This window comes from Trachypithecus francoisi, unplaced genomic scaffold (genome assembly GCF_009764315.1).
Source record: "Trachypithecus francoisi isolate TF-2019V2 unplaced genomic scaffold, Tfra_2.0 Lachesis_group8, whole genome shotgun sequence".
Taxonomy (NCBI): Eukaryota; Metazoa; Chordata; class Mammalia; order Primates; family Cercopithecidae; genus Trachypithecus; species Trachypithecus francoisi.
The window spans coordinates 75,623,650-75,650,511 of NW_022681473.1; the positions used below are offsets into that span (position 1 = coordinate 75,623,650).

The 26,862-nt window shown below is 42.2% G+C and overlaps 1 protein-coding gene across 12 annotated transcripts in view; it reads right to left on the reverse strand.

Moving 5' to 3' along the window:
- SYTL2 (synaptotagmin like 2) overlaps positions 1-26,862 on the reverse strand; it is a 122,472-nt gene that overhangs the window by 49,837 nt on the left and 45,773 nt on the right. For all 12 annotated transcript variants that reach the window (XM_033206443.1, XM_033206444.1, XM_033206457.1 and 9 more), the window contains 3 exons: positions 14,198-14,687; positions 4,308-4,459; positions 1,686-1,821 (listed from right to left, as the gene is read on the reverse strand). In XM_033206443.1, the coding sequence (XP_033062334.1) occupies positions 1,686-1,821; positions 4,308-4,459; positions 14,198-14,298 (389 nt within the window). In that variant the 5' untranslated portion in view covers positions 14,299-14,687. The remainder of the gene's footprint in view (positions 1-1,685; positions 1,822-4,307; positions 4,460-14,197; positions 14,688-26,862) is intronic.

Genomic DNA, 26,862 nt, shown 5'->3' on the forward strand with positions numbered 1-26,862 from the left:
AAGAGCATCTCTCAGCTCCTTGGTGGTAAATATAAATAACTATGTTCTCTCTCTTTGGGTTTCTTTAACATGGTAATATTTTAGGTCTCATATTTCTTTATGAAGGAAGGCCTTCATTCCATTAGAGAGACTATAGGCAGGTGGCAAGTGGGGAGTCACCCAGGGGAACAGAATAGTGTGTCCTTTGCACTCTTTCCTGGGCTTCCTGAAATATCTTGTATGTAGGCAAGAGCTCATGCTTCCATTTCTTGAGCACTTACTACATGCTAATGGCCTGCACTTGCACTGGGAATTCTATATTTACTAGCTAATTAAATTCTCAGTAATTCTTCTAGCAAACTATCAATATTATTATTCCCATTTTAAAGCTGAGGAAATAAAAGTCCAAGGAGTTAAGTCAGTGCTACTGCAAGGTCACATTATCAATTAGTGACTACTATTAAGGTGTTTTATCCCCAGCCAAGATGTACAGATACAAAAGAAAATTACAAATAGTTCCAGAGAGGAAACAGTGCAGCCTGCCATTCACGGGAAACAAAATGATCCCCTTTCCAAATGGGAAACAGATAATAAAGGGTAACCTTAGAGTACCCATAGAGTCAGTATTCCAATATCCACGTGACATATCTTTACTAATATTTGACTTTAAAATTCCTATTGGTACTTGTATCATATACCCTCCCTGACACCTATAAACTATGCTAGAAATATCCCCATTCTCAGGTGTTTCAGCCTTGGACCCTGATTCAGTGACATCCCACCAGTAAATTCATCAACTTCATCCCAGTTAGAGATTCCAAACTGAACTAACTTAATTAAGGAGCTACAGATAAAAGGCAACTGCCCCTCTCACTAAAGGGTAACAACTATGCCCTCAAGGAACAGACACCAATGAGAATATCCTTAAATACCTAAAAACAAATCATTATGGCTCAAAAGGTTTATAGCAAAGTAATCCCACAATTGGCTGCATCTCAGCAAGGATGTACAAATGTACATTTTGATTGGTCAGATAACAACATGCAGGAAAAATACCAAAAAACCCCAAGACTATAATATTGAAGATAGTCTATATCCTTAAGAGGCATTTACTGAGTATTTATCATGGCAGGTATTCTACATACCTTATCACTAATTCTTACCATAGCTTTTCAGGTATACATTATTGTTCCTAGCCATAGTTAACAGTATAGACTCAGAAAGCTTAAATGTCTTGCCCATAGTCAAATGGCTAATAAATGGCAGATTCAGGAATTGAATTCACATCTGTCTAGTTCTTGTGCTTGAGCTTCTTCCATTGCACTAGGCTGTTACAATCTGATCATAATTTATCTTTTCCCTGAAATGACTTATTCCCCAAAGTCATTTTGAAGTACCTCTTCATTCTACTCTAAGTAGAAATTCATGGGAGAAATAAAAACAGCTCTTGCTGGTGCTGCAAGAAATCACCACTTAACATTTTTATTTTATTTAAGATGTAGATTTGTTAGAAATTCTGGAAGCTGAGAAAGAGTATCACTTGGGTTTCGTCTGCATCGGGGCCCAGAATTCTCTTATACACTGCCCCTCCCCCTTGCCTATAACCCCAATCTGGCATTTGTACTCATAGACTGCCATTCTGCCCATGTGACACCCCAGGCCATGAAAGCCACATGCAGCAGCTCTCCCCAGAAGCTTTGCCTTACCTCGGGCTTGCTGGTGCTGCATCTTCTTCTGGCTCTTCTACAACGCCAGCCAGCTCCGGAGGAAGTAAAGCATCTTTGTTGACATTATTCACCCAGCTTTCCTTTGTCCCATTTGCTCTGTCTTTACTCTGCTCAGCTGAAACAGGAAACAATAAAGACAGGAAGGTTATCTCTCACCTCCAGGACCTACAACTCTCTTACCAGCTCTTATCAGTGAAGGCTTGAACCTGAACCTCAGGCCTTCCCAGTGCCAAGGCAATCACTGGATCTAAGCAGTTGATCAGAATTACATCTAAGAGAGAAGTCAATAAATTCCCACATTCGATTTCCCCAAGCAGAGTCTCCTGAGAGAATGAGCATACCTTTAAATGTGGGATTAACTCCAGAGACCATTAAAGCAAAATTCTGACTGCCTCTAGGTTAATCTGAACTGAGTTGGGGTCAGGTCTAAATGTGTATGGCCAGGGGATGCTCAGGGCAGGAAGTCCTCAGTGGGATAGAAGCACCATCATTACCAAGCATTTACTGAATAGCTACAATGTGTTCAAATATCCTGTATGTGCTCTAAGATACAAGGGGGAACAAATGATTATGGTCTAGGAATGTCTTCCTCCACTGCCTTCTCCTCCTCCCCACTGTCTCTACAAATCCAAAATTACATACTCTTCAATCCCAGCTCAGATGTCAGAGCCCCCATAAAAATTCTGTGCTCCCGCTTCAGAAAATAACCTCTTTTGCCTCTGAACATCCAGCACTCTTTACCTGAACATCTCTGATAATTAGCATCAACTGAATGATAACTACCAGGCACTGTGCTGAGTTCTTCGCATGCATTATTCTATAAGGTGAAAGCTATTTTCCAAGTATACAGATTTGAAAATTGAGAATCAAAAAGTTCAAGAAACTTGCCTAAGGTCACAGAGCCAGTAAGTGCCCAGAATACTTTCATCAATAATAAGGGTGAAGCAGTGCTGGAGCTTCCAATTTCTAAATACCCACATTCCAGGACAGTATCCCCCCACAGGTCCTGTTACACGTAAGTCTAATTTCTTCATCTGCAAAATGGGGTCCCCTGGTACTAACCAGTACCCCTCAAGATTTCTGAAGGTCTGGGTGATTTTGAAAAGCAAGAGGGCTGCAAACAATGCACTGTACATACTAAGCAGTCAGTCCTTATCTGCAAGGAGTATGGCACTAATTCAGAAATACTTTGAAATCCTGGCTCTGCCATTTGCCAATTATGTGATCTCAGGCAAGTTACTTAACTTCTCTGAGCTTCATATGTCCCATGTATAGAATGGGGGAAATAATGCCTACCTTACAGGATTACTGCAACAATCAGAAATAATAGAGATTAAATGCCTATTGTATATTAGATGCTCAAAAGGTGATAGCTATTTTCCTTATTGAGTATAAGGTAGACCTTGACAAGGCTTTACATGGACTAAGCCAGAGTTAGAGAGAAGGCAACCAGTAAGTATTTAATGAACTCAACAGAATTTAAAACAAGCCCTCAAAATATTGCCTTCACCAGGCATGGTGGCTTATGTCTTTAACCGCAGCACTTTGGGAGGGTGAGGCAGGAAGATTGCTTGAGGCCAGTAGTTGGAGACCAGCCTGGCCAAAATAGTAAGACTCTATTAAAAAAAAAAAAAGACATAAAAATAGTGCCATGATATAAGGAATATGCACTATCATAGTGACCCCCCTGGCCACAGAAACCATGCTACAAGCCCATCTGGGATGGGATGCTGGCTGCCTTTGCCACTTTTAAATGGGCATTGCCATGATAGTATAAATCCCATCAATTCAGTAGATGGGTGGAGAAGTAAAGATTTCCCCCCAAACCTTTAGGCTAAAGTGGGTTTTTGGTTGGTTGGCATTTTTATTTCCCCCTCTTTTGACTTTCACTTTTAAATGTTACTATTGCAGGCCACAGGCATGGCAGGCAATGAGCAGGTAAAGAACCAATGGAAAAGTGTTTTAAAACTCCTGTATGAGCTAACAGGCTTTTGAATGTGTCACTGTGGTCCACAGAGAAGGCTGAAGTAGGTAGCAAGGAGACGCTGCGTCAGCTACTACAGCCTCAAAACAAAGTTGATGTTTCTCTCGACTTTAAAATTATTTCTATGCAGCTTAATTTATTTTTGTTTAATCATATAAATAAGAAGGTTTTTCCATTAAAAAAAAATGCCTTTACAGTCTCTTAAACAATATACTTGGTTAATTAAGAAAGTACTACCATATGTTACGATCACTGAACAGAGAGGCTGATATCTTTTTGTCTAAGCCCTTCACTTTACTTGGAAGATTCTGAATCTTCAGAGTTAAAAGCCAAAGAAGAGGTGGTAGATCCCTTACATGCCCCAGTTATCTATGCTACTGTAATTCAACAGGGCACCTAAAGGGCTTCCTATGTTCCTCTACACCACACTGAGTCAGTTAGCTCTGCCCTCATCCATCCAAATCAAAGGCAAGGGAATTTTAAAGTGGAGGGCCACGCATTACGAAAGCGTTCATCCAAATGATTTCCATCAGCAGATTTCTGACACCATTCCCTTCTCCCAGCTCTTTCTTCCCAAACGAACGCTGGTTGTAAATGCACTAGCCAAGTCAACTTACCTGCTACCTGGGGCCTCTTCTTTCTCATAGATGCTCTGATGATATCTGCGCCATGGATTTTGTCTCTGTGCCTTTTTGCCTTGGCTTCATAAAACCATTGGCCACTCATATTCTTCAGCTGCTGGTCATCCTTAATTTTTTCAGGCAAATGTCTACAAAAGGAAAAAAGCTTTAGTTTGCTGAGAACCCACAGTAAATAAATGAGCTCATTGTGACACTGCATAAAGACATGTATAAACATACAGCTAAAATGAAGCTTTAATATTTCAGATGATCCCAAAAACTTCCCAGATGACTAATGCAGGTATGTTCGCCTTTGAAAAGCCAGAGAAGACAAGGCCAACATTTTTTCAAATAAAGGTTTAATCCATGACTCCCATATGATGCCTGAAATTTCTCAAGAGCAGATTCACTTTCTGCCTGCATTCTTTAGTGTCTGCTGTTCAAATGCAAATACCCCAGGGAGGGATAATACGTTAGGCTTCCCTAAGCCTTGGTTTCCTTATCCATAAAAAAGCATTAATAATAGTAACCTTTGGACTTTAAAATTGGGGTTTCTATGAGGTTTAACTAAGTGAATTCATGCAATAGCTCTCTGCACCTCCCTGGCACCTCATAAACACTGGATGGGGTAGTCATTAGCTCATCAGTCCTTTCCATTTTGCATGATATGAGTTTATCAGAGACTTTCCTGGAAGCCTGTGGAGGAGGAGTGGTGCCTCTTATGCTTATTGTTAGGGGAAGGAACCTTAAAAAAGCTGCTGGAATCAGGGAAGACCAAAATTGAGGAGGAGTGTGTACAGGCAAGTTCCATTTGTGCAGATACTGCATTTAAGAGTTTCACAATTATTCATGCTTACTGAAAAACTAAAACCTAAAGAACAAACAAGATAGTCTGCCCTCCTAAAACTTCCCTAAAAAGTTTGTTCTAATTGACAAGTCTTAACCTCTCCACCTCTCTATCCATCTCAATAAAATAAAAACATCACAAAATCTCTCTTGTTTATAGAGATGTACTTAGAATAAAGTAGAATAAAAGCTGTAAGGGAACACCATACTCTTGGAAGATAATGTGCTACATAAATCCAAGAGAGTTTTAAGATAGTCATTCAAACTAATATGCACTCTTCCTCAACTAGCAAATCAAAGTGTTTCAGGCAGAGAATGTGAATGGGCCAAGGTGGTAGCAGTGCTGCATGTAAGGGCTGCACACAGGCACACCTAGGAGTGGGAAAAAGAGGGGGAGCAGTTATCCCAGGTCTAGCAAGAATGTCTCCTCTCTCCCAAGTGTGCCTGGAGAGTGTCCTTCCACCCAGAGTAAACTCTTACAGGAACTTCCTCTCCTTGTCATGACAGCCCATCTACAAACCATGAGAGGGAGAGCGTCATCACTTCATAGTTCTCAGTCAGCAATGAGATCGTGGTTTTTATTAAATGTTCCTAATGGTTTGACACTGCCTAAGGTTTTCAGCAGAGCAAACAACTGCTGGACTGTTGGTGAACCTTTGCTTTCTCCTCCCAAAAGGACCAAGTTTGAGTTCAGTTCCAGAATGGAGAAGTTCTTCTACTTCTCCCCGGTCAGTGAGTTCCAGGGGGCAGGGTCTGTATTCAATACATCTTTGCTTAGTGTCTTGGAAAATAGGCGGTATTTATTCAGTTCTTGAAGAGTGGAGGAATATCAGATGAGGCTCCTGACCACCTAAAAAGGCTTCAGGTTACCTTTTCAGATTCATTTTTCCAGCACTCATGCCCATACCCCACTTGCCAGCATGCTCGGCTTCTTACTATTCTCCAATGCTCTTCTGTGACCTCTGTAGATGACAGAGGCAGGAAGTTGTGGCAGAAAGACTCTGGGTTTTCAAGGCTCCCCAAATTACATCCAAATCTCAGTTCTGACCCTTTCTAGATGGGATCTTGGGCAGTTTACCGAACTCCTCTAAGCTTCAGTCTCCTTGTTTTTAAGGATCAGGGAAAATAAGACCTACCCTCCAGGACTTCTGAGATGATTGAGATGTTTAACTGAAAGTACTTAGTACTGCCTAGATCTTGGTACAAGGCCAATTAATGTGAAGTTTCATGGGATGTCTTTCCCTCACTTCTCTGTCCAGCCCGTTGCTCCTCATCCTTCAGATCCAGCTCAAACACTGCCTCACTGGGAAGCCTTCCCTAACTCAGGAGGGCACAGTTATTACAGTTTCTCCTTTTCCATGCTCCCATAGCACCTCCACTTCAGCCCTTACTATATCACATTCCAATGATCTGTTTGCACATCTGTTGTACTCACTAATCTGTGGACTTTGCAAATTCCTTGAAGGTGAGGACTATGTCTTAATCACCTTTGTAATGCCAGCACCTAGCACGGAGCCTGGAACAGAGCTGATACCCAATAACTGTCTGTTGAGTGAATAAATCAAAGAATAAATAAATGCTCAGCAGCCATCCTGTCTGAGTCAGGCAAGAGATCAAGAAGATCCTGTCACTGCTGAGATTAAGTGAACCTTAGATTCTGTCACAATGATGGTGTCTCCTCCTGATGCAGCAGAACATGCTCATCTCTCATCAGAACAGGAAAAAACATCATGAAATGTGGTGTCGGTCAGCATTCTTGTTGAAGGAGGCCACAAACCCTTATAGCAGAACAACACCCAATTTCTTTTCATAAGATTGTTTATTTTTGTTTTTCAACTAAAATGTACTTTGTGGGGATTCTTGTGCAACTCTTGATCTGTTCCTGCCTAAATGACTGTCTACAAACCCGTGATCAATGCACAATGAGCACAGGTTGTGTGTCAACTCCCTGAAACACATGGCCCCTACAAAGGCTGGTAGTCATTATAGTAAGGAAAGGGCTTCTGGCTTACTTGTTTTAAAGTGGCAAAAGAATAGGAAACTCTTTCAAATGTAGTTAAGTGCCACTTACATATTTCCTAACATGACTGTCACTACTAGGTTTAATAATCAACTTCTCTTTCTATCTTAGTCACTAGTAATATTTCATAGATAAATCCATATGTATAACATCAAAGTTTAAGTTTTGTAAAGATGTAGATCATTTTCAAAATCCCACTATCTAGTGCTGCTGTTAAAATCTTCTTGTTTTCGGCCGGGCACAGTGGCTCACACCTGTAATCCCAGCACTTTGGGAGGCCGAGGCAGGCGGATCACGAGGTCAGGAGATCGAGACCATCCTGGTTAACATGGTGGAACCCCGTCTCTACGAAAAACTTCAAAAAATTAGCCGGGCGCAGTGGTGGGCGCCTGTAGTCCCAGCTACTCGGGAGGCTGAGGCAGGAAAATGGCGTGAACCCGGGAGGCGGAGCTTGCAGTGAGCTGAGATCGCACCACTGTACTCCAGCCTGGGAGACAGAGCGAGACTCCGTCTCAAAAAAAAAAAAATTTCTCATTTTCCAGTCCATGTTCATCTCTCATTTTTTCTGAACTCTAATTACATCAATCAAATGAGCATTTGATTCTCTAATTATTGTACCATCTAGATGAAGAGAGAAAGGGGTAAGTTTCTTGGGACTGACATTCATCCTTTACCATCCTCTCCACACACACACGTTATGTTTAGCAGAGAGTTAAGCAGAGAGAAGATGCTCAGTAAACACCGGTGGGCAGGTGGGCAGAAGTGAGGGCTGAAGAAGAGCACTCAATCCAGAAAGTACACTGGCCTGCTGGCCTCCCAGGCAGGATGTCCTGGTCATTCTCTCATTCATTCTCCCATTCCTTCAGCTAGCACATAGTACCTGCTTTGTGCTGAACCACACGTCTGACACTTAACATGCCTCTTATCATTTCATCCTTACAATTTCACCATGTTGTTCAAAGAATTTCACCCATTGCAAAAGATGGCTATTTTACCTCTTCTGTATGCTAAAAGCCATATCTAAGCCCTGTATGGTTATTTGTTCACTGACTCATTAATTCCCATACCAGTCATCTGCTTGGAATTGGACATTAAAAATTCTATCTACAGCCCTAACTGCCAATGTCAACTCCTTTTCATGCCAAGAGTGTGAGCACTTACAAAGGAAAGCCAGAAGAGCAGAAATGCCCTCTGGGCTGGATTCAACACCTTTGCCCTCAGCCTACCCCTTTACTCCTTGTGCTCACTTATGTACACCTCAGCTTCCAGCTACTCAACAGAACTAGGCAAAGCTTGAACATCATCTGCAGGACCTGGTTGATGGTATCTAGTCAACTGTGGACAGCTGCTGGCCAGATAGGTTGACTGGTCCATTCTCCAGCCTTTCTTTTTTCATCTTGCCCAGTATATTCTTAGATAGTTACAAATGGCCTCACTTTCTAGATAAAATGATAGCGGCCCAGAGAAGTTAAGAGGCTTGCCCAAGGTCACACAGAGCTGGCAGCAGAAGCCAGCCTGACTCCCAGCCAACACACTTTCTACTACCCAGTCCTAGTACGATTTCGGTTTCTAAGATGGCTGTCACACTTCACTCTTTCTCCCAAGGAACTCAATCTTTGATGAAGAATCTGAAAACATGTGGAAAACAAACTGCAAAACTTCCTTACAGTGGAAAACAAGAAATATACATCTTTTACATGACATATCATAGGTCTCTGCAGTCTGCTGAGAGGCAGCACAGTGTAAGGAAAGTGCACAGGCTTTGACATTGGATCAGCAAGGCTTCAATCCTGCAGGGCACTTACCCTCTTCAACCCTATCTCCTCATCTGTTAAGTGGATTCAGCTATACTGTTTTGAAGATGAAACAGGAAAATCTATGTGAAAATCCATGTACAGTCCTTGACAAATATTGGTTCTTTTCCCCTTTGCTTTGACAGAAAAACACCATGAGAGGTCCTGGAAATTAGTTCTTCAATGACAACTGCCTTCATTAAAAAAAAAAGAAAAAAGAAAAAAACAACTAAGTCTAAGGAGGCAGCTGAGAATCATAAGATGTGGTGGCGGTTGAGATCGTATCTACTGCAAAAACATCCATCGCCGTAGATGTGGTTGTGTGTATATGGGGGTGGGGGATGCAGTGCTGGTGGTGGTGTACAGACAGACATGAGCAGCAATTTCCTGCTGGCAGTGTGACGCAAAGCACAGGAAATGCCACCTTTTGAGTATGTGATTTTCAAACCATAAAAGACTAAAATTACATATGTGTATGTATGGTTATGTTTCCTTAAAGGTGGGGCAGGGCAGCAAGAGAGAAAACACAGGACAGGGGTGGAAGAGAGAGAAAGAATCCACCCTAATGTCTCCTTCACTGCTAGTCTGTGAAATGTCTCCACATGGGAGCTAGGGAAGCAGGCTATGTAGCGATACATGGTAATAACTGGGTCCAGTACTTGTGGCTACAGGTAGTGGAGCAGCATAAAAGACGGTGTGGTAGCAACAGTGATCTGGAACCGTTATCGTCTCAGCTGTACCCCAGAGACACCCCAGTGACTATTTCCTTGGGTACAAGTCCATGTTCTGCCATGAACAGACCAAGTGATTTAGGAACTGGATATGTCTCTGTGCAACACTCACTTTTCCTATCCATGAAATCAAGATGGGAGGTAACAAAACCTTTTCTTTAATTAGCTGGATGTGGTAGTACACACATGTGGTTTTAGCTACTTGGGAGAAAGGAGGATCACTTGAGCCCAGGAGTTCAAGGCTGCAGTGAGCTATGACTGCCTCATGTACTCCAGCCTGGGTGATACAGAGAAAATATTTTTTAAAAAAATAAAAAATAAATAAAAAGAGACAGGAAGTAACATATAAACTAAATCATCTCCAAAGTATCTTGAATGAGCTTGGCTGTGAACAAGTCAAAGCACTGGATATATTAGGAATGGCAATATTTCCATTTGAATGCCAGATCTCATCTAGAGCCATACTGAAAAAGATTCTAAAGTGATATCTGATCTTGTGGGCAACAGTGGTGTATCCATTAGTGATGTCCTCGTGGCTACAGGAGAGTTATACTCCAAAGTCTATAAAACATTAGTATTTAAAAGAAAATTCTGAATTTTAGTAATAAATTGGCCTTTCTAATGATGTTTTGATTGGGCTGAGGTAATTAGATAATGTGTTTCTAAGCTGAATAACACCTAGGAGGACTGGGGCATTGTAAAGTCATGTTAGGGAAACAAAACTGAGATTTTAAATTTGCAACTGATAATCCATTCAATGGATAAAGGTCATTAGATAGTAAATTCCTTGAGAGCTGGGGCCATGTTTTCAATCACCCTAGAATTCTCTTCATATCATTGTCCAGAGCAGTTCCTTGTACTTAACAGGTGCTCAATTAAGTTCTACTACATTAAATGATTAAGAGTTTTAGGAGTAACTTCCTTCTAAGGAATCAGTCTACTAACTAGAATCTCCTGTCCCTGTCTGGAGGTATAGGTAGAGTGGTGTGAATAAAGGAATTAAAATGAACTATCACATATTATGTGCCAGGAAGATTAAAAATTATTTTTAATTTAATTGACAAATAATAATTGTATATATTCATGAGGAAACAGTGATGTTTTGATATATATAACACATAGTAATCAGGTCACTGTAATTTTGTATCTTTTACCAAATCTCTCCCTATCTCTCACTTCCTAAAAATTATTTTACTTAATCCTGACTTTAATCTTTCAAATTTAAATGTAGTATTATGATCATGCCCACTCTGAGTTGAGGCTCAGAGAGGTTAAATAACTTGCCCAGTGAAACACAGTTCATTAGTGGTAGGAATGAGATGCAAACGCATGTCAGTTTCATCTCCAGTTCCATGCAGCAGAGTTGTATATGTCATGATCAAACCCTTGCTGTTCCTTTCTGAAAGAATAACAATGATGAGCAGAATAGAGCAGAGGGAAAAGCACTGGTCCAACAGCTTTTCTCATCACGGCTTTGGCACTGACTTGCTGTGTGGCCCTGGGCAAGTCATTTACCCTTTCTGGGCTTTATCTTCTTTTTCTGTAAAATGACTGATATGGAACAACAACAACAACAAAAAAAAACTTTCAGAGTTATTAGGCTATAACTCTGGTGGAAGAGGCAAAGACAAACAGCAATGGAATGGAAAAGGCGCTGACAAACAAAAGCCCGCAGAGTAACATTTTCAGCAATCCAGTTCTGGTTCCACCATCCCAGGAGCAGAATAACCTCCAAATCATCCCCACATGTCCCTTCAGGCCTAAAGCAAAGAGGTGGTCAGGCTATGAGTTGGGTCTTTTTTCAAGGTCAACAAGCCATAGGTCTGCCATCTATCTGTGCACTGTCACTGCTCCCCAGCTCCAGGGTCCTGAAACTGCCCATGGCCAAGCCTACATGAGGTGCATGGTTCCTAACTAGAAAGTCTATTGGGAAAGTGATGGTAGGTAGGGTTTGACTCACACCAGGGTTTTCACCAATCCAAGCCTTCTTCCTGTCATTTATTCACAAAAGCAAAACACAAAGGCAGCACCAATGACAGCTGCTGGGGCACCTTCAGAAACAACAGACAGAAGGAGTGTCTGCAACACCAATACTAGAAAGGGACTCACACCATTTTCGCTGAAGTTGTAGATTGGCTGATGCCAGAAGGTACACACTTACACCCCTTACAAGGCCCAGTTTCAGGCAGAACTTTGCATTTTTTAAGGATATTTTCATCAACCAATGCAAGTGCCCAAGAAACACCTTCACTCTATTCATAGAGAATCAGAACTACAGGCAAGACTCAGCAGCTTGGAACCCCAGGTGCCAGGAAAAGATAGAAGGGAGGGAGGGAATGAAAGGAGGCTTTCTCCTTGTAAGCTGACTATCTAGAGGGGGAGAATTGCAGACCATAAATAACACCTCCTGAGCAGAAGGAATCAAAGGTACTTGCACCTCTCCAAAATGCACGGGCCCACACCCTGAGGTGGAAAGAGGGAGTCGGTGCAGTCCCAGCTCTACTGTTTTCTAAGTCCTCTCCCCATCTTTTCTTTTTCTTTTCTTTTCTTTTTTTTTTTTTTTTTTGAGATGGAGTCTTGCTCTGTCGCCCGGGCTGGAGTGCAGTGGCCGGATCTCAGCTCACTGCAAGCTCCGCCTCCGGGTTTATGCCATTCTCCTGCCTCAGCCTCCCGAGTAGCTGGGACTACAGGCGCCAGCCACCTCGCCCGGCTAGCTTTTTGTATTTTTTAGTAGAGACGGGGTTTCACCGTGTTAGCCAGGATGGTCTCGAACTCCTGACCTCGTGATCCGCCCGTCTCGGCCTCCCAAAGTGCTGGGATTACAGGCTTGAGCCACCGTGCCCGGCCCCATCTTTTCTTTTGAGAGGATAAAGGAAATTCCATTTCCCCTTATGCTCAAAGAATCAATGTTTTCTCTATGCTCCCCTACCTCCTGCCTTTACTCCTAAATGGGTACAATAGTCACTGCTTAGACAAATGTCAGGGTAGCTGTGAGGAACATAAGAGGATAACATTCATAATAGGGCCTTATAAACTGTGAATGGGTAGAGGATTAACACTACCGAGAGGCTCTAATGCCTGGGTTAGTGACAATCCTTCATCTCTCCTGGGGACACTGGTCAAGGCACACCATTTGCAAAGAAGGCACAGCAGAGCCCCATCCAGGTGCATGGAGCATTGCAAGGTACCTTTGAGGAACAGCATGATTCCCCACTACCTACAGCCACTGCTTGTCATCATAGCTCAGTGTCCTACTTCATACCATGACAGCCAGCCCCTTCCTCCATTGCCAGGTCCTGGGATGGCCTGTCTGTCATTGTTTTCTCAGGGAGAGGAGGTGGAGTTAACAAATGAGTACCTAAGACTGGGATTTGATTCTCACTTCTGACACCTACCAGTTGTGCGATATTGGGCAAGTCAACTGACTTGTCTCAAAGTCAACTTCCTCACACATCAAATGGGGTAATTATATCCCACTCCACCCACCAACTGCAAAACAGTATGTGAGCTCATAAAGAATAATGGGCATGTTAAGTCCTTTGCAACTTGCTAAACACTGTCTATATAGAAGTTATTTTAGTAATCATAATCAGACATTCTGTAGTGCTTGAAGTGAATTTTAGCATGTTCTTTTATAAATCATGCATGTTAAATCAGTGTCAAAATATGGAAATGGTAAAAATAAAGCCATTATTCATGGTCCTGTGTCCCAGGAAGTAAGAACATATCTTATGCTCCTTTCAGATAACTCCTGGGGTGAGAATCATAAAATTAATACTACTAACTTACATTCAGGAAGCCTGTCACTGCCTTCAAAGCCCAAGATTACACAGGCAGTAAATGGCAGGGCCTGGATAAAGTCAAGTTCTTCAGCTTTCTGGCCTAGTGCTTGTTCGACCGCAAAGGTGAATGAAAGTGGTAGGAATATTGACATGCAACATTTGGGTTCCACCCAACAAGAATAGTGTATCAAAGTTGCCACTCCTCTTTATGCGACCCAAGACAAATGAAAAATTGGCTCAGAGAATACTTTCAATTGTGCCATTAAAACCAATTCCAACATTTCTGAAAGCATGCAGAAATGTGAGCTACTTTTCAAAATTCTAAAAATTTTTTAAAATTCTAATTTGGTTCATGATTCAGTTAAAAAGAAGTAGATCCAGTTTTTTTAAGTGGATAGAAATATACACACACACCCATGAATGTAGATGTATGTGGTTGTATATATTTCATTTTTATCTCAGTATTTAATAAGTTAAAGGAATTTAGTTAGGTTTTTAATCAAGACCCTATTTCTGGTAGGAGTCCAGTAGGATAAATTAAGAGGCACCAAGAGGAAAAATGTTTTGTCCAGGAAGTAAACCTAAAATTGGAATCCATAAATTCAGTCTCCGAGTCAAAACTACCACTTATGGTTGAAAAAAAAACCCAGTGTCCTATTTTCGTACAGACTGCCTCTTCCTTCCCTCATGCCCAAGGGCTTCTCTGGCCTCTTACCTGACTCTCTCTTCTTCGGCCCTCTTCAGAGCAGCATCCCGCTGCAAAACCTTCATGATGGCCTCTTGTTCCTCTTCAGTCAGGAAGCTTAAGTCAATCATTTTGAAAAGTGCATGCAAAAATAATAGCAACAAATGTGACTCAAAATTCTCAGGGCTGAACAACTAAGACTGCAACCAGGAAGATTAAAAGACACAAAAATGAAATATCTTGTTCAGTTCTGCAGCAAAAGTCTTATTTTGGCTCAGCAAAAGTTTAGGGCCGCTGATAGCAAGATCCTAAGTGCTCTTTTCCACAAGGAAGTCTTGGTCTGTGGGATAATGTTGAGAAGAGGCTCTCAGAAGGATGCTGTATTCCTTGCCAGACAGGTCGCTTGTTCCTACGGTGGCTCCCAGCACACTCTTTTTCTGGTTCAGTCTTAGATACAGTTTATTCTCTCTCTGTACCCGTCATCAGTTCATAAGGGGGGCAGCATCAGAGCATCACCTACCTGGGGAATCATGAGACAGCAAACACCACACAGTGAGAGGTAGTTCCTATAAGCACTACTCATTACTAAAAGATTTTTAAATGGCCATGCGAGATGGTCTCTGAGATCAAGGAAACCTGTTCAGCCGGCTTCCTGAGCAAATGGTAAATGGGTCATGAAACATGCTTCAACCCAATTCCAGACCGCCAAGATGGAGAACACACAAAAATGCCTGTCAATGTTTAACGATCCACCTGAGTAAAGAATGGTTTCAACAAGAACTGATTCTCTCTCTGCAAACTCTGGGGATGCTAGGCTAAAAAGTCATGTTGAAGGTCAGTAAGATCAGGAATATGTGATTCCAGTGGTCAGGCAAGAAACTAGAAATAAAAATTTTTAATACTCACCTCTTTACAAGTAGGAACATTCCACTGTACCATATATGAGCTCCATAATAAGAGGAGAACTAGTATTAGGTAGAGATAGTGTGCAGAAGAGTGAGAATTATTATTCTTCATCCAGTCCCACTGCTAACCTTTTCTGGGCCTAAAGGAACCTAACAAGCTTGTCTGCCTTCATTTCTCAGGGGAAAAACACCTACCTGTGTGTGTATATAAACTGGGGGAAAGGAAGAGGCAGAATTTCAAAACACTTTACCATCCAAAGTGAGGATTTTTCAGTTGCACAATGTGCAAGAATCCTATTTTCTTCGAGGCATCTTCAATACATATGTAATGGGAAGGAAGTGAGAACTGAAGAATGACACAGCTCTACAGAAATTTGGACGTGATCTACTCAAGGTTGGGGCACTTTTAACAAGTGCAGTGCTGCACATACACACTAAAAACCTTTAGTAAATTTTAAAGCAGGCCGGGCACAGTGGCTCATGCCTGTAATCCTAGCACTTTGGGAGGCCAAGGCGGATGGATCACCTGAGGTCATTAGGAGTTCAAGACCAGCCTGACCAACATGGTGAAACCCCGTCTCTACTAAAAAATACAAAAATTAGCTGGGCGTGGTGGCACATGCCTGTAATCCCAGCTACTCAGGAGGCTGAGGCCAGAGAATCGCTTGAACCCGGGAGGCGGAGGTTGCAGTGAGCTGAGATCGCACCACTGCACTCCAGCCTGGGCGACAGAGTGTGAGATTCCTTATCTAAATAAATAAATAAATAAAATAAAATAAAATTTTAAAGCAGCCCCGCTTAAGAATAAAAGAGTATGTACACTAGCGAATAAAATTCATAAAAATTAATTACTTGAAAAACAGAATTACTGGGAAGTTACCCTTCTACCACTTGCTAGCTATAAGCAACTGGGCAAGTTACCAACCACCGTGAAGCTGTTTTCTCATTTGTACTTGACATTAGGATGTTCCTCACAGATTGTAAGGATTAAATGGAATAATGAATATAAAAAGAGCACATGTCTTGCATTCTGTACCAAAAATAGCTACTAAAAATATATTATAGCTTCCTGAGTTTACACTTTTGTTCCATCCAGCTGAATAAGACTATATTTAGTAATATGTTTCTTTTGTATTATGTCTCTTTCTGATCTCCCCCCATGAAGTTTGGGCTTCTAATGACCTTTGTTTTAATTAGGTCCCATGTTTTAAAGGAAGGTCATGGGAATCTAATGACCTTTGTTTTAATTTCCTCTAGCTCTTTGCATACTGCCCACAGCAATTACTCAAATAAATATTAAGACATTACTTTATTTTCTTTTTAATTTGCATGTGCTTGCATATGCTACTACCTGCTTGTTCATCTTGAAAACTACTTACCCTTCAAGACAGATCAAAGTTACCACCTCCATGAAGCCTTCCGTAACTTCCATACCCCTAAAGTTGCAGCAGATTCAATGATTATTCCTAACTCTTCACTCCCTCCCTGTAACAGAACTATACTATCATGTTCCCACTAGAGTAAGCAAAGAATTCATCCCTACCCTCCTAATGTTGGGCTTGGCCTGTGACTCGCTTTGGCCAATGGAATGTTAGCAAATGTGGTGCAAGCATAGGCTGTAAATGTGCTTTTGTGGTTTGACCTGGCTCCTTGTACTCCTGCCACATGCCATGAGAAGAGCTTGTCCCAATTATCCATTGCCTCTTCATCCTGGGTTCCAGAAAGAGATACAAGGACAGACCTGAACCTGACCCCCCTGAAGCAGGAATCCCCTCTGACCTATAGATATAAGAGAAAAAACTAAATATTTGTTGTTGGAAGCCACTGAGGTTTAGGAGTTGTTATACAACACTTGTGCAGCAGGAACCTGCTAATACAAAAACTTTCTCCTCCAAATACACATCGACTGCTGTGATGATCTACTCTCAGTCTCTCCTACTTGACTGTGAGTCTCTGAATGTGAACAAATAAACAGATGAGCAAATGAATAAATGAACCTGATCCAAATATACAATATCACCAGGAGATAGCTATCTCAATTCTTTCCTTTCTTTCATGTGCAGTAACTTCCTTAGATCTCAAAGGCTGGCAAGCAAATAGATTTAGGCCACATTCTGGGACCCAGGTTGCCAATGAGGCCTTACACTGCCATTTGGTTGGTCCAGTGTGAGACTTTAAATTCAAGGAGTGGTGGACAGGAAGAAAACAACAACAAAAAACTTAGGTCGTCTAGCAGTGGTAACTGGCAGGGTTGCTGAAATGGGCAACATTGGCTTCCACACCTTCAAGTAGAATACAAGCTAACTAGTGCTTCTTTGTCAAAGCCTCTAAGGGTTAAAATTTCTCCCTTAAAATAGGCTGTTAGTGAGGCAAAGGGCAATGTTCCCACTTTACAAAGGAGTGAAGGGCTGGAACCCTTTTCTTTTAATTGGGTAGGCAGGAGTCAGTGCCCAACCAAACTGTAGGAGAGCCCTCAGACAGCAATCAAGACTCTTCAGTATGAGGTGCTCACCCAACTCCTAATATTCTGGACGATGTCCAGCATGGGAGCTAATCGAACATTTCCCTCACTTGCTTGACAAAGATTTATTGAGGGCCTGGCACTATTCTAAGCACTGGAGGTGCAGCAAGGGAACAAGATAGAAAAACTTCCCGCCTTTGTGGAGTTCATATGCCAATGGATGGAAACGATGATCAAACTAAATAATAAAAATAAAATAAGTTTTTGAATACCAAATAAATTATAACACATTGGAAGGTGATGAGAACTATGGAGGAAAACAAAAAAGGGAAGGGAGGAGAGTAATAACTCAGGGAGAATTGGAATTTTAAAGAGAGTGGTTAGAGTAGGCCTCATTGAGAAGGTGATGTTTGAACAAAAATGTGACAGCGATGAGGAAACAAGTCATGCAGATATCCCAGGGTCCTGAGGTGGGAGATGCCTGGCACATTCAAGAAATGGCAAGGCAGTCAGCGCTGGTACACCAGAGTGCCCCAGGAGAGCAGGAGGAGAGGAGGCCGGAAAGGACACGGGTCAGACTGTATTAGGTCTTGGGAGGACAGTAAGACTTCTGGCTTTTACTCTGAGATGAAGCAGCATTAAGGAAAGCCAGACAAAAAGGCAGCAAACATTTACTTGCTCCCTTTTACACATGTGGCTCTGTACATACATCTCATGGAATCCTCACAAAGACACTCTGAGGTAGGTCTTATTTATTGAGACAGGATCTGGCTCTGTTGCCCAGGCTGTAGTACAGTGACACAATCTCAGCTCACTGCAACTTCCACTTCTTGGGGTTAAGCAATTCTCATGCCTCAGCCTCCGAAGTAGCTGGAATTACAGGCACCCACCACATGTCCAGTTAATTTTTGTATTTTTGGTAGAGTTGCAGCTTTGCCACATTGTCCAGGCTGGTCTTGACCTCCTGGCTTCAAGTGATCTGCTGGCCTCGGCCTCCCAAAGTGTTGGGATTACAGGCGTGAGCCACCGCACCCAGCCCAAGGTAGGTCTTATCTGTGTTTTTCACACAAGGAGAGTGAGGCTGAGGGGGGCATTCATCACCAAGCTTATGTCTGACTGGCATTTGCTGATGGTTGTGTCAGAATAAGCCAACCCAATGTTGACATCTCATTTAATTCTCCTCTCCACCCAGATTCCTCCAATCAGCGAGGCAGAACAAAACCCCTCTCTCTGTGGACCCTCATTCTCTGCTTAAGCACAAGGAACTCACCAGCCCAGAGCTGGCAGTCAGAATGGGGGCAACCTCAATGCTAAATTGTGAGGGATGAATTTTGGCCACTACAGTGTCTTGCATTCTCACCAGAGCCTCACAATAACCTCAGTAAGAAAGGGAGGGTAGGAGTGAATACACCCATTGTTCACAGATGTTACTGATGTGTTCACAGGAGGAGCTCCTGCGGCAAGTTTTCCTTGGGTTCAGCCTCTCCTACCCATCCTCCATTCAGCATGATGCTGAGTCATTTTTCTAAAACCCAGTTCTGACCAAGCTACATTCTCAGGCTTAAAATCCTTCACCAACTTCCCACTGACCATTGACTAAAACTCAAAATCCTTAAGTGGCCTGTAGGACTCTCCACGAACTAGCACCTGCTTTACTCTCCAAGCTCTTTTCCTTAGGCTCCAGCCATTCTGAAATTTTCCAGTTCTTCTTGCCTTCAGACTTTTGTATGTGCTGTTCCTTCATCCTGGAACACCATTTCCCTGTTAATACCTGTTAGGTCTCCAGTTACATGTCACTTACTGCACAAAAGTCTTCCCTAACCCCTCCAAGCCCCTCCTATGTGCTCAATTAGAACCTGACTTCATCAGTCACAGTACTTATCACACAGTCTCAAATTGCTACCTACTCATGTTTGTCTCTTGCCAGTTTATGAGCAAGGTCTGTGTCTCCCAGTGACTTGTATCCCCAGCTCTTGCCACTGTCTTGCCTCTACTAGGCACTCAAGGATTCATGAAAAAAAAAAAGAAAAATGATGAACACAGGTGGAAGGGGATTGAGTTTCCATTTCCCCCTGAACATGACCATAGCTCTAGGGTCCATAAATGAAAAACTAGGTCCATGTTATTCAATGTGTTCCAGCTCTAGATCTTTCACATCATTCTGTGGTTTGACTAAGTTGAATGACTTCTCTAAGTCTTGATTATCTCATGCATATGATGGGTATGTTCTCTTCCTTGTGGAGATTACTGTGAGGCTCTGGTGAGAATTCAGGACACTGCAGAGGACAAAGAAGGATAAGGAGCAGCGGTAGAAACAGCAGCACAAAGAGAAATTGGAGGACTTCAAATGTGGACTGTGCTTAATTCATATTTTCCATGTGTCAGCCTTGCCATGCCACATCTATGAATGCCAATACTCTTCTTGTCAACTATCCAAAAGTTAAGCTGGAGAGAAAAACTAAGGCCCCAAATAGTTGATGCTTGCCTTTGATGGCAACAAAGAGTGGATCTGGGCTTCTGACCCTAATTCCAATTAAAATTCTAATCCCAGGTTAAAGTCTAATTAACAACAAAATTTCCTTCCCAGCAGGCTCTGCTGCAAGGAGGGGCCCAGATAGCACAGATAGCATCTTCTCCTTTCCCAGAAAGGGTTGTTGTACCAAAGCCTACACAGATCACCCAGGGAAGGAGTGTAAAACTTACATAAGTGGTGACTCTCACATGATGAGGATTTCAGAAGAGAGGCAAATTGTTCTGATAGTCCCATGACATCAAGAATGAAGGCTTCAAAAAAAAAAAAAATCTGGGCAGCAACAGAAGAGCCGTAACAAATATGCTTGAGTTGGGGAGAATGCCACCAGACAAAAAAGCCCTGATCAACAGGAAGGCTCATCTCACCGGAACACTTATGAAACCATCGTGCATAAAACCAAATGCTTTGTAAACTTCCTAGGATCACAGCAGCATCAAAGGATGGATGGATGGAGAAGCCAAAGATGGAACAAATTGAATGTGACAATCAGAGAGTCTTTGCTCACCTACCTCTCAGCAGAAAGATTTCCAGCCCAGTGATCATCAGATCACACTGCCAGGACATCCATGCCCAAAGCTGCTAACTGCACAGCTGGGCTGCTCTGCTTCTCAGGCTCACTTGGTTGGACTTGCCCCTAAGTTCTTCCCACTGGCTTCATTTTACCCTGCCCTCTTGAACCACATTTAATTTATTCTCCCTTGCACGTAACAGTTTACAAAAAAGATGTCATGCTCTCCCCACCTCTTCTTAGTTGAGGGGAAGAAAAACTTCGTTGTTCCCTCAATTGTTCCTCACATGTTTTCTAAGCCTCTCGTGATCTTGGTCATTTCTCTCCAGACTGAAAAAATGAGCAGGTGGTGCTAAGCCCTTTACACATATTTCAGTTTAACCACTCTGACCACCATGCAGGTAGGTATTCTCCACATCCCATGGATGAGAACACTGGGGCTCAAGTTAAATAACTTGCCTAAGGCCATCAACTTGACCCAAATCTTAACCCAAAGCTTAAGATTCTGAAGCCACTATTTTTCATCTTTCACTGCATCACTAGTCCCCTATTTCTCAGAGAGATCACACAGCTGGTTAGGGGCAAAGATGAGACTAGAACCCAAATTTCCTGATTCCTAGACAATTCTCTTTTCACCCTGCTGTTCCTCCCTCTGTACATTTGACTTTGTCATTTCTCATGGGCAACATGCATCAGCCCTCAAGGCATGGCATGCTCTTCTAAGGACAACTTGTTAGGAATTAGAAAATGATCAGGCCCTTTGGGTTTGATTTATGGATAGACATGGAAAAGAGGACAAGCATGAGATAGAGGGGAAAAAAGGCATCTGTGTCACCATGCAGGTATTTATACATGCCTACTAGCCTCTTGGAATGGTATCAATCCCTCGAACCAGAAACTATTACTAAAAGAACCTACATTTTATATGCTTAAGCCCAATCAAAATGTTTTGTAATATGCGTACACAGAAATGTGTTTATATGAAAAGCAAACTTTGTCCACGCACAGTTGGGTAACAATGCTACATGAATATTTTGTTTCTGTATAGTCAGAGCCTTCAGTGCTCTATTTTTAAAAAGCACATAAATTACTCAGTGTAATGTGTTGCTTAAATGGGGCTTCTTGAGAGGAAGGAATTGTCTTGTGACTGGTTCAAGGTAGCCTCTTAAAAAATAATAGCTGAATGAACAAATACAATGAACTTCTTTATAAAGAAGTGAACAAATGAAAGGATATAGACAGAATAAAAAAGGATAAGCTATCCAATAATAGGTTGTCTTTTTTTGTTTTTTGTTTTTTGTTTTGAGACGGAGTCTCACCCTGTCACCCAGGCTGGAGTGCAATGAGTGCAATGGTGTGATCTCTGCTCACTGCAACCTCTGCCTCCCAGGTTCAAATGATTTTCCTGCCTCAGCCTCCCGAGTAGCTGGGATTATAGGCACCTGCCACCATGCCAAGCTAATTTTTGTAGTTTAGTAGAGACAGGGTTTCACCACATTGCCCAGGCTGGTCTCAAACTCCTGACCTTGTGAACTGCCCGCCTCAGCCTCCCAAAGTGCTGGGATTACAGGCGTGAGCTACCGCGCCTGGCACTTGCCATTTTTTATGGAGCAACTGAAAATTAAAAATGGACAGTCATCTCAAAATACAAAGCTTTCACTTTTGTGAAGATTCTTCCAAAGATGGAAGCCATTTTTCTACTTCTTCTGTCTCCTCTAGGTCCAGGCTGAGTAGCAGACAGCTAGTATCTTCTGGAAACTGGCTTGGTGGTCTCAAATTATGAATGATGAGGGAAAGATGGGTAGAAAGACTACCTTATCTGACAATTCCCCTTGCTCCTTAATCTCATATTCAAACCTAGCAATAATATCCCTGGATTTCTGAAAAGCTCATTTTCTGCAATTGCTAGGCCACAGGTTTAAACTTACAATACCCATAGGAATAAAATATGCTAACCAAGCCCCAACCAAGGGCAAGATAATGGGCTGTGTGAGGAGACAGCATCACACACAACTAACCATAATACAAGTATGTCAGCTACAGATAAAGGAGGCACACAGCAAGTGTCAGGTAGGCCACAGAGATTTAGGAAGGAGATAAAATGAGGCTAGCCTTGAAGGCTGCATTAGAGAAGGAGGTGGGCATTCTGGGCAAGAGCACTGGACCCTGAAACCATAAAGGTGTTCAAAAAGAAGGCTGGTAACTGGAGTACAGGGTGTAAATGGGTCAAGTGACCAAGGTTGGACCCCAAGAGGCCTTAAGTGTCAAGGGGGGAAATTTGAACCTGAATTTTTCATGCTTGCCAGTCTTGATAAATGTGCTAGAACCACCCTTTTAATCTATATTTTCTTGATCAGGATTCTAAGAAACAAAAACAGTCAAGAAAGAAAGGATCTGAGGAAATGGGCCGCTGAAAGTTCATTTTAAACTTCATACCTGGGCTGAAAATTCAAATTATATGTAGAAGAGAGATGGCAGTCTACAAAAGGGGTGACTTGTCTTTAATAACATATCACTAAGGACTTTAAGCCACATAGGAAAGAGTTCTGATATTGCAGGGAGCTGCTGCAAAACCCACCATATCCATGGGCTTTTATTAACTACACAGCTTGTGAAGCACCAAGAGGCTTGCCTAATTTCAAAATACCAGAGAGAAACCTTTCTCCTTGGAATGGCAGCATTCACCCCAGGCCCAGATCTCATTCTGGAAGAGGGTAATTTGTATGCACCAAAAGTTCTGATAATGTATGCAGTCCCCTCCCTCAGAGAGTTTAGATTCTGGAAAGGAGGGCACATACCGAACAAGCCCAAGAAGTCCCACAGAGCAGAAGGGCAGTGGGCTATAAAACTTTTAACCAGAGGATTTAATGTACTCTTGGGGAGCCAGGGAAGGCTTCTTTGAAGAGAAGTACGATCTCTGTCAACAGCACACTCTATAGTGACATCTAAATTGGGAGTGCCATCACTTTCATTATATTCATGATTGCCTCAACAGCCAGCAGTATTCAAATCTGGCTGATCAGCAGCAGATTCCCAGACATTGCTCAAGGCTTACTGAACCAAACTCTTTAGAGCTGATGTTCAGGAATCTGCATTTTCTAAAATGTTCCCACATGATGTGGATGCTTGGCCAACTCTGGGAATCACAATTATAAAGGATTACCAATACGTCAGGAATGGCTGATGACTGGATGGAGCACAGCAATTAGTCAAAGTTAAACATGCATATTTGTAACAATTGTTTTCAGCTGTTACAAGAGAACACACATGAAATAAATTAACAGTCAAATCATAGAGTCATAACCAATTCTTTGCATGGATGAGGAATCTGTGATGAAAAAGGTCGTAGAGCAATTGTTTAAGGCCACACAACTGCCTAACGTTGGAGCTAGGACGTGCAGAGATCTCCTTTACCCTCTAGGACATATACAATTTCAACATAAATAAGGATTTGCAAACTGGCTAGTAAATGGTTTGGGCTGCATTTCACAGCACCCCTGAAAGTCAAACACTGATAACAGCCCAAATTACAGATGAATACCAGATTTAATTATTTTCTAGGTTTCAAATTCAAAGGAAAGGAGTGGAAGAACTAGCTGATTTATTAACTAGGCTGGAATTAAACTCAGGATCATAAAGTTAACTGAACTGTAGCTATCGCCAGCTCAGACTTTAAAAGGACCACAGAACAACTCAAAGTGAGAAAGCCTCACTTTTGGTACAATCATGTACATTCCTAACCAGACTGGGAATGAGGGACTCTCCCCAAATGTACTAACTCAGGGGTTACAAAAACTGGCTGTACATTAGCATCATCTGAAAAGATTTTTCTAAAAACACCAATGCCCAGGTCTCTTCATCCTCCCTCTTCCTACAACAATTCTTATTTAAATGGCCTGGGGTGAGACTCCCACCTAGGATATTTTTCAGAATGGTGCCTAGATGATTGTAAGATGCAGCCAGAATTAAAACAATTTAACCGGTTCTCTCCCACTTCTAGCTTCTGCTCAAATCCAGGGCCTATAGGTGAAGCAAGCAAGGCACCCAGAGCACAAAATATAAAGAGGCAAGGTCACATGAGCTCAGCACTCTGCACCTGCAGCACTCTGAGAATGAGTGTCTCCTTAAGAGTAAGACACCCAGGGCACATAATTAAAAAGACACTCACATCAGGGAGCATCAGCACTTGCATGACTTTGTCTCCAAAGACTTTGTGCTCTAGGTACTTTACCTGCCTCACCCTAGTCCCAGACCTGCTCAAATCCATCTGGTCAGGCCAAATTGCCCCATTAAAGATGCATCAAGCCCCTACTGTGTGCAAGATCTTCCTTGATCCTCTCCATCCTCTAAAGAGACACTGATTTTGAAACTGATACAGGTAAATAATGTCTGCCATATTCATTTTCTATACCCCTAGTAGAAGAAGTGTTGTCATATAGTAGAATGCACTTGTAGCTTTGGAGTCAAAAGATAATTGGAAGTGGATTAGTCTATTAGTTCTTTGGCAGTTTCCCTAATGACTCTCATTTGTTTCTTCATCTATTCAACATGGGCAGCAAAACAGATCTACCTTACAGGATTACCATGAGGATGACATTATATTGTAAGTAAAATGGCCTGGGACACAATAAGTGCTCCATAAACACCTAATGACAATAAATAAATCCCCAACATTTCACTAACTCAATCACCTTTCCATTCCATTATAAGGTTGGAGTATTACTGCTGCTACCTTTTCTATTTACCTCACTAGACTGTTTCCTATCCTCTAACCTCCCACACCATTTTAAGGATGAGTCAAATTCTTGGTTTCTGCAAGCACACACACTCCCACCCCCCACTGCAGAGACCTTTGAGGAGAGTTTTTTAAATCTTCTAAATTTGAGATGGTGTATGGTAGGAGAAAAGTTGGGTGAAAGGATCTCATTCTTCAAACACAAGAATTCTCTTAAATTTTTCCATCTTAGGCCTGGACCCCAACTTCAGAGAATCAAAAGCCAAGAGTTTGTTATCTTGATCTCTAGTTCTGCAGTAACAGCCCTCCTCTAGCTTCTTCCAGCAGTAGGCAGAAAGGCTTTGGTATCCTGTGTCTCTAGCACATAGCAGGGTACCTGGCATACAGCAAGTGCCTCATTTATTGAGTAAATGAAGAAGAGGAAAAAAGATCAGAAAGAAAAAAAGCAAAACAATTCAATGGAATATAGAAAAGGCCAAAAAAAAAGGGCTGTACAAAAAGGTTTGACAAGTCATCTTCCATAAATATATTAATTCTATGGTAGGCAGAATAACGGTCCTCCAAAGATGTCCACATCCTAATCCCTGGAACCTGAAGATATGCTGCCTTACATGGTAAAAGAAACTTTGTAGATATCATTGTTAAGAATCTTGTGGGGAGATTATCCTAGATTATCTAATGAGGCCCAATATAATCACAAGGTCCTTATAAGAAGGAATTAGGATAGTCAGAAGGAGAGAGACGAGATATGAGGATGAAAATGTTGGAGGGATGTGTTTTGAAGATGGAGGAAGGGGCCATGAGCCAAGGAATGCAGGCAGCCTGTAGCAGCTGGAAAAGGCAAGGAAACAGATCCTCCCCTAGAGCCTCCTGAAGGAACTCAGCTCTGTTGATCTCTTGATTTTAGCCTGTAAGATCCATTTCAGACTTCTGACTTCTAGAACTGTATAAGTTTGTGTTGTCTTAAGCCCCTAAGTTCATCCCAGCAGTAACAGAAAATTAATACACAGTCTGAGGACACAATGTTACTTACTCATCTCTGAGTCCATCTCTAAATTGTGCCAGACCCCTATTGACTCCAACAAGGAGGGCACCCAGTTTAAGAGGCTGAAGAAGAGACCCAAAGCCTGCAAATGAAACATGAGGTTTTATCCAGGTCTTATATGCAGGGGAGAGAGTCCAGTGGCAGCAGGCTGGACAGAACAACCACACAGGCCCGTGGTGGTAGGCTGGGCAGAAGAACCACAACCACTTGCAAAAACACACAGTTTATATAGCATTTTCACTTAGCACCCTCCCCCTAACAACCTCCGCCTGGCAACCATCATTTAACCCAAAACAAAGGACCTCATTTCACAGGACAGTTGGGGACTCAGACATTCCTCATAGATAAGGAATAGATCTCCAGGTTGGCCATTCCCAGATTCATTAGCTCAGAACTCTGAACACACGTTCAGGTAAATCTGCCATACAGTCATGCGCAGGGTGTGCTCCATCTTTACACACTTCAGAGAGCAGAGGAGAAGCACACTGGATCTCTGTGATCATTAGTG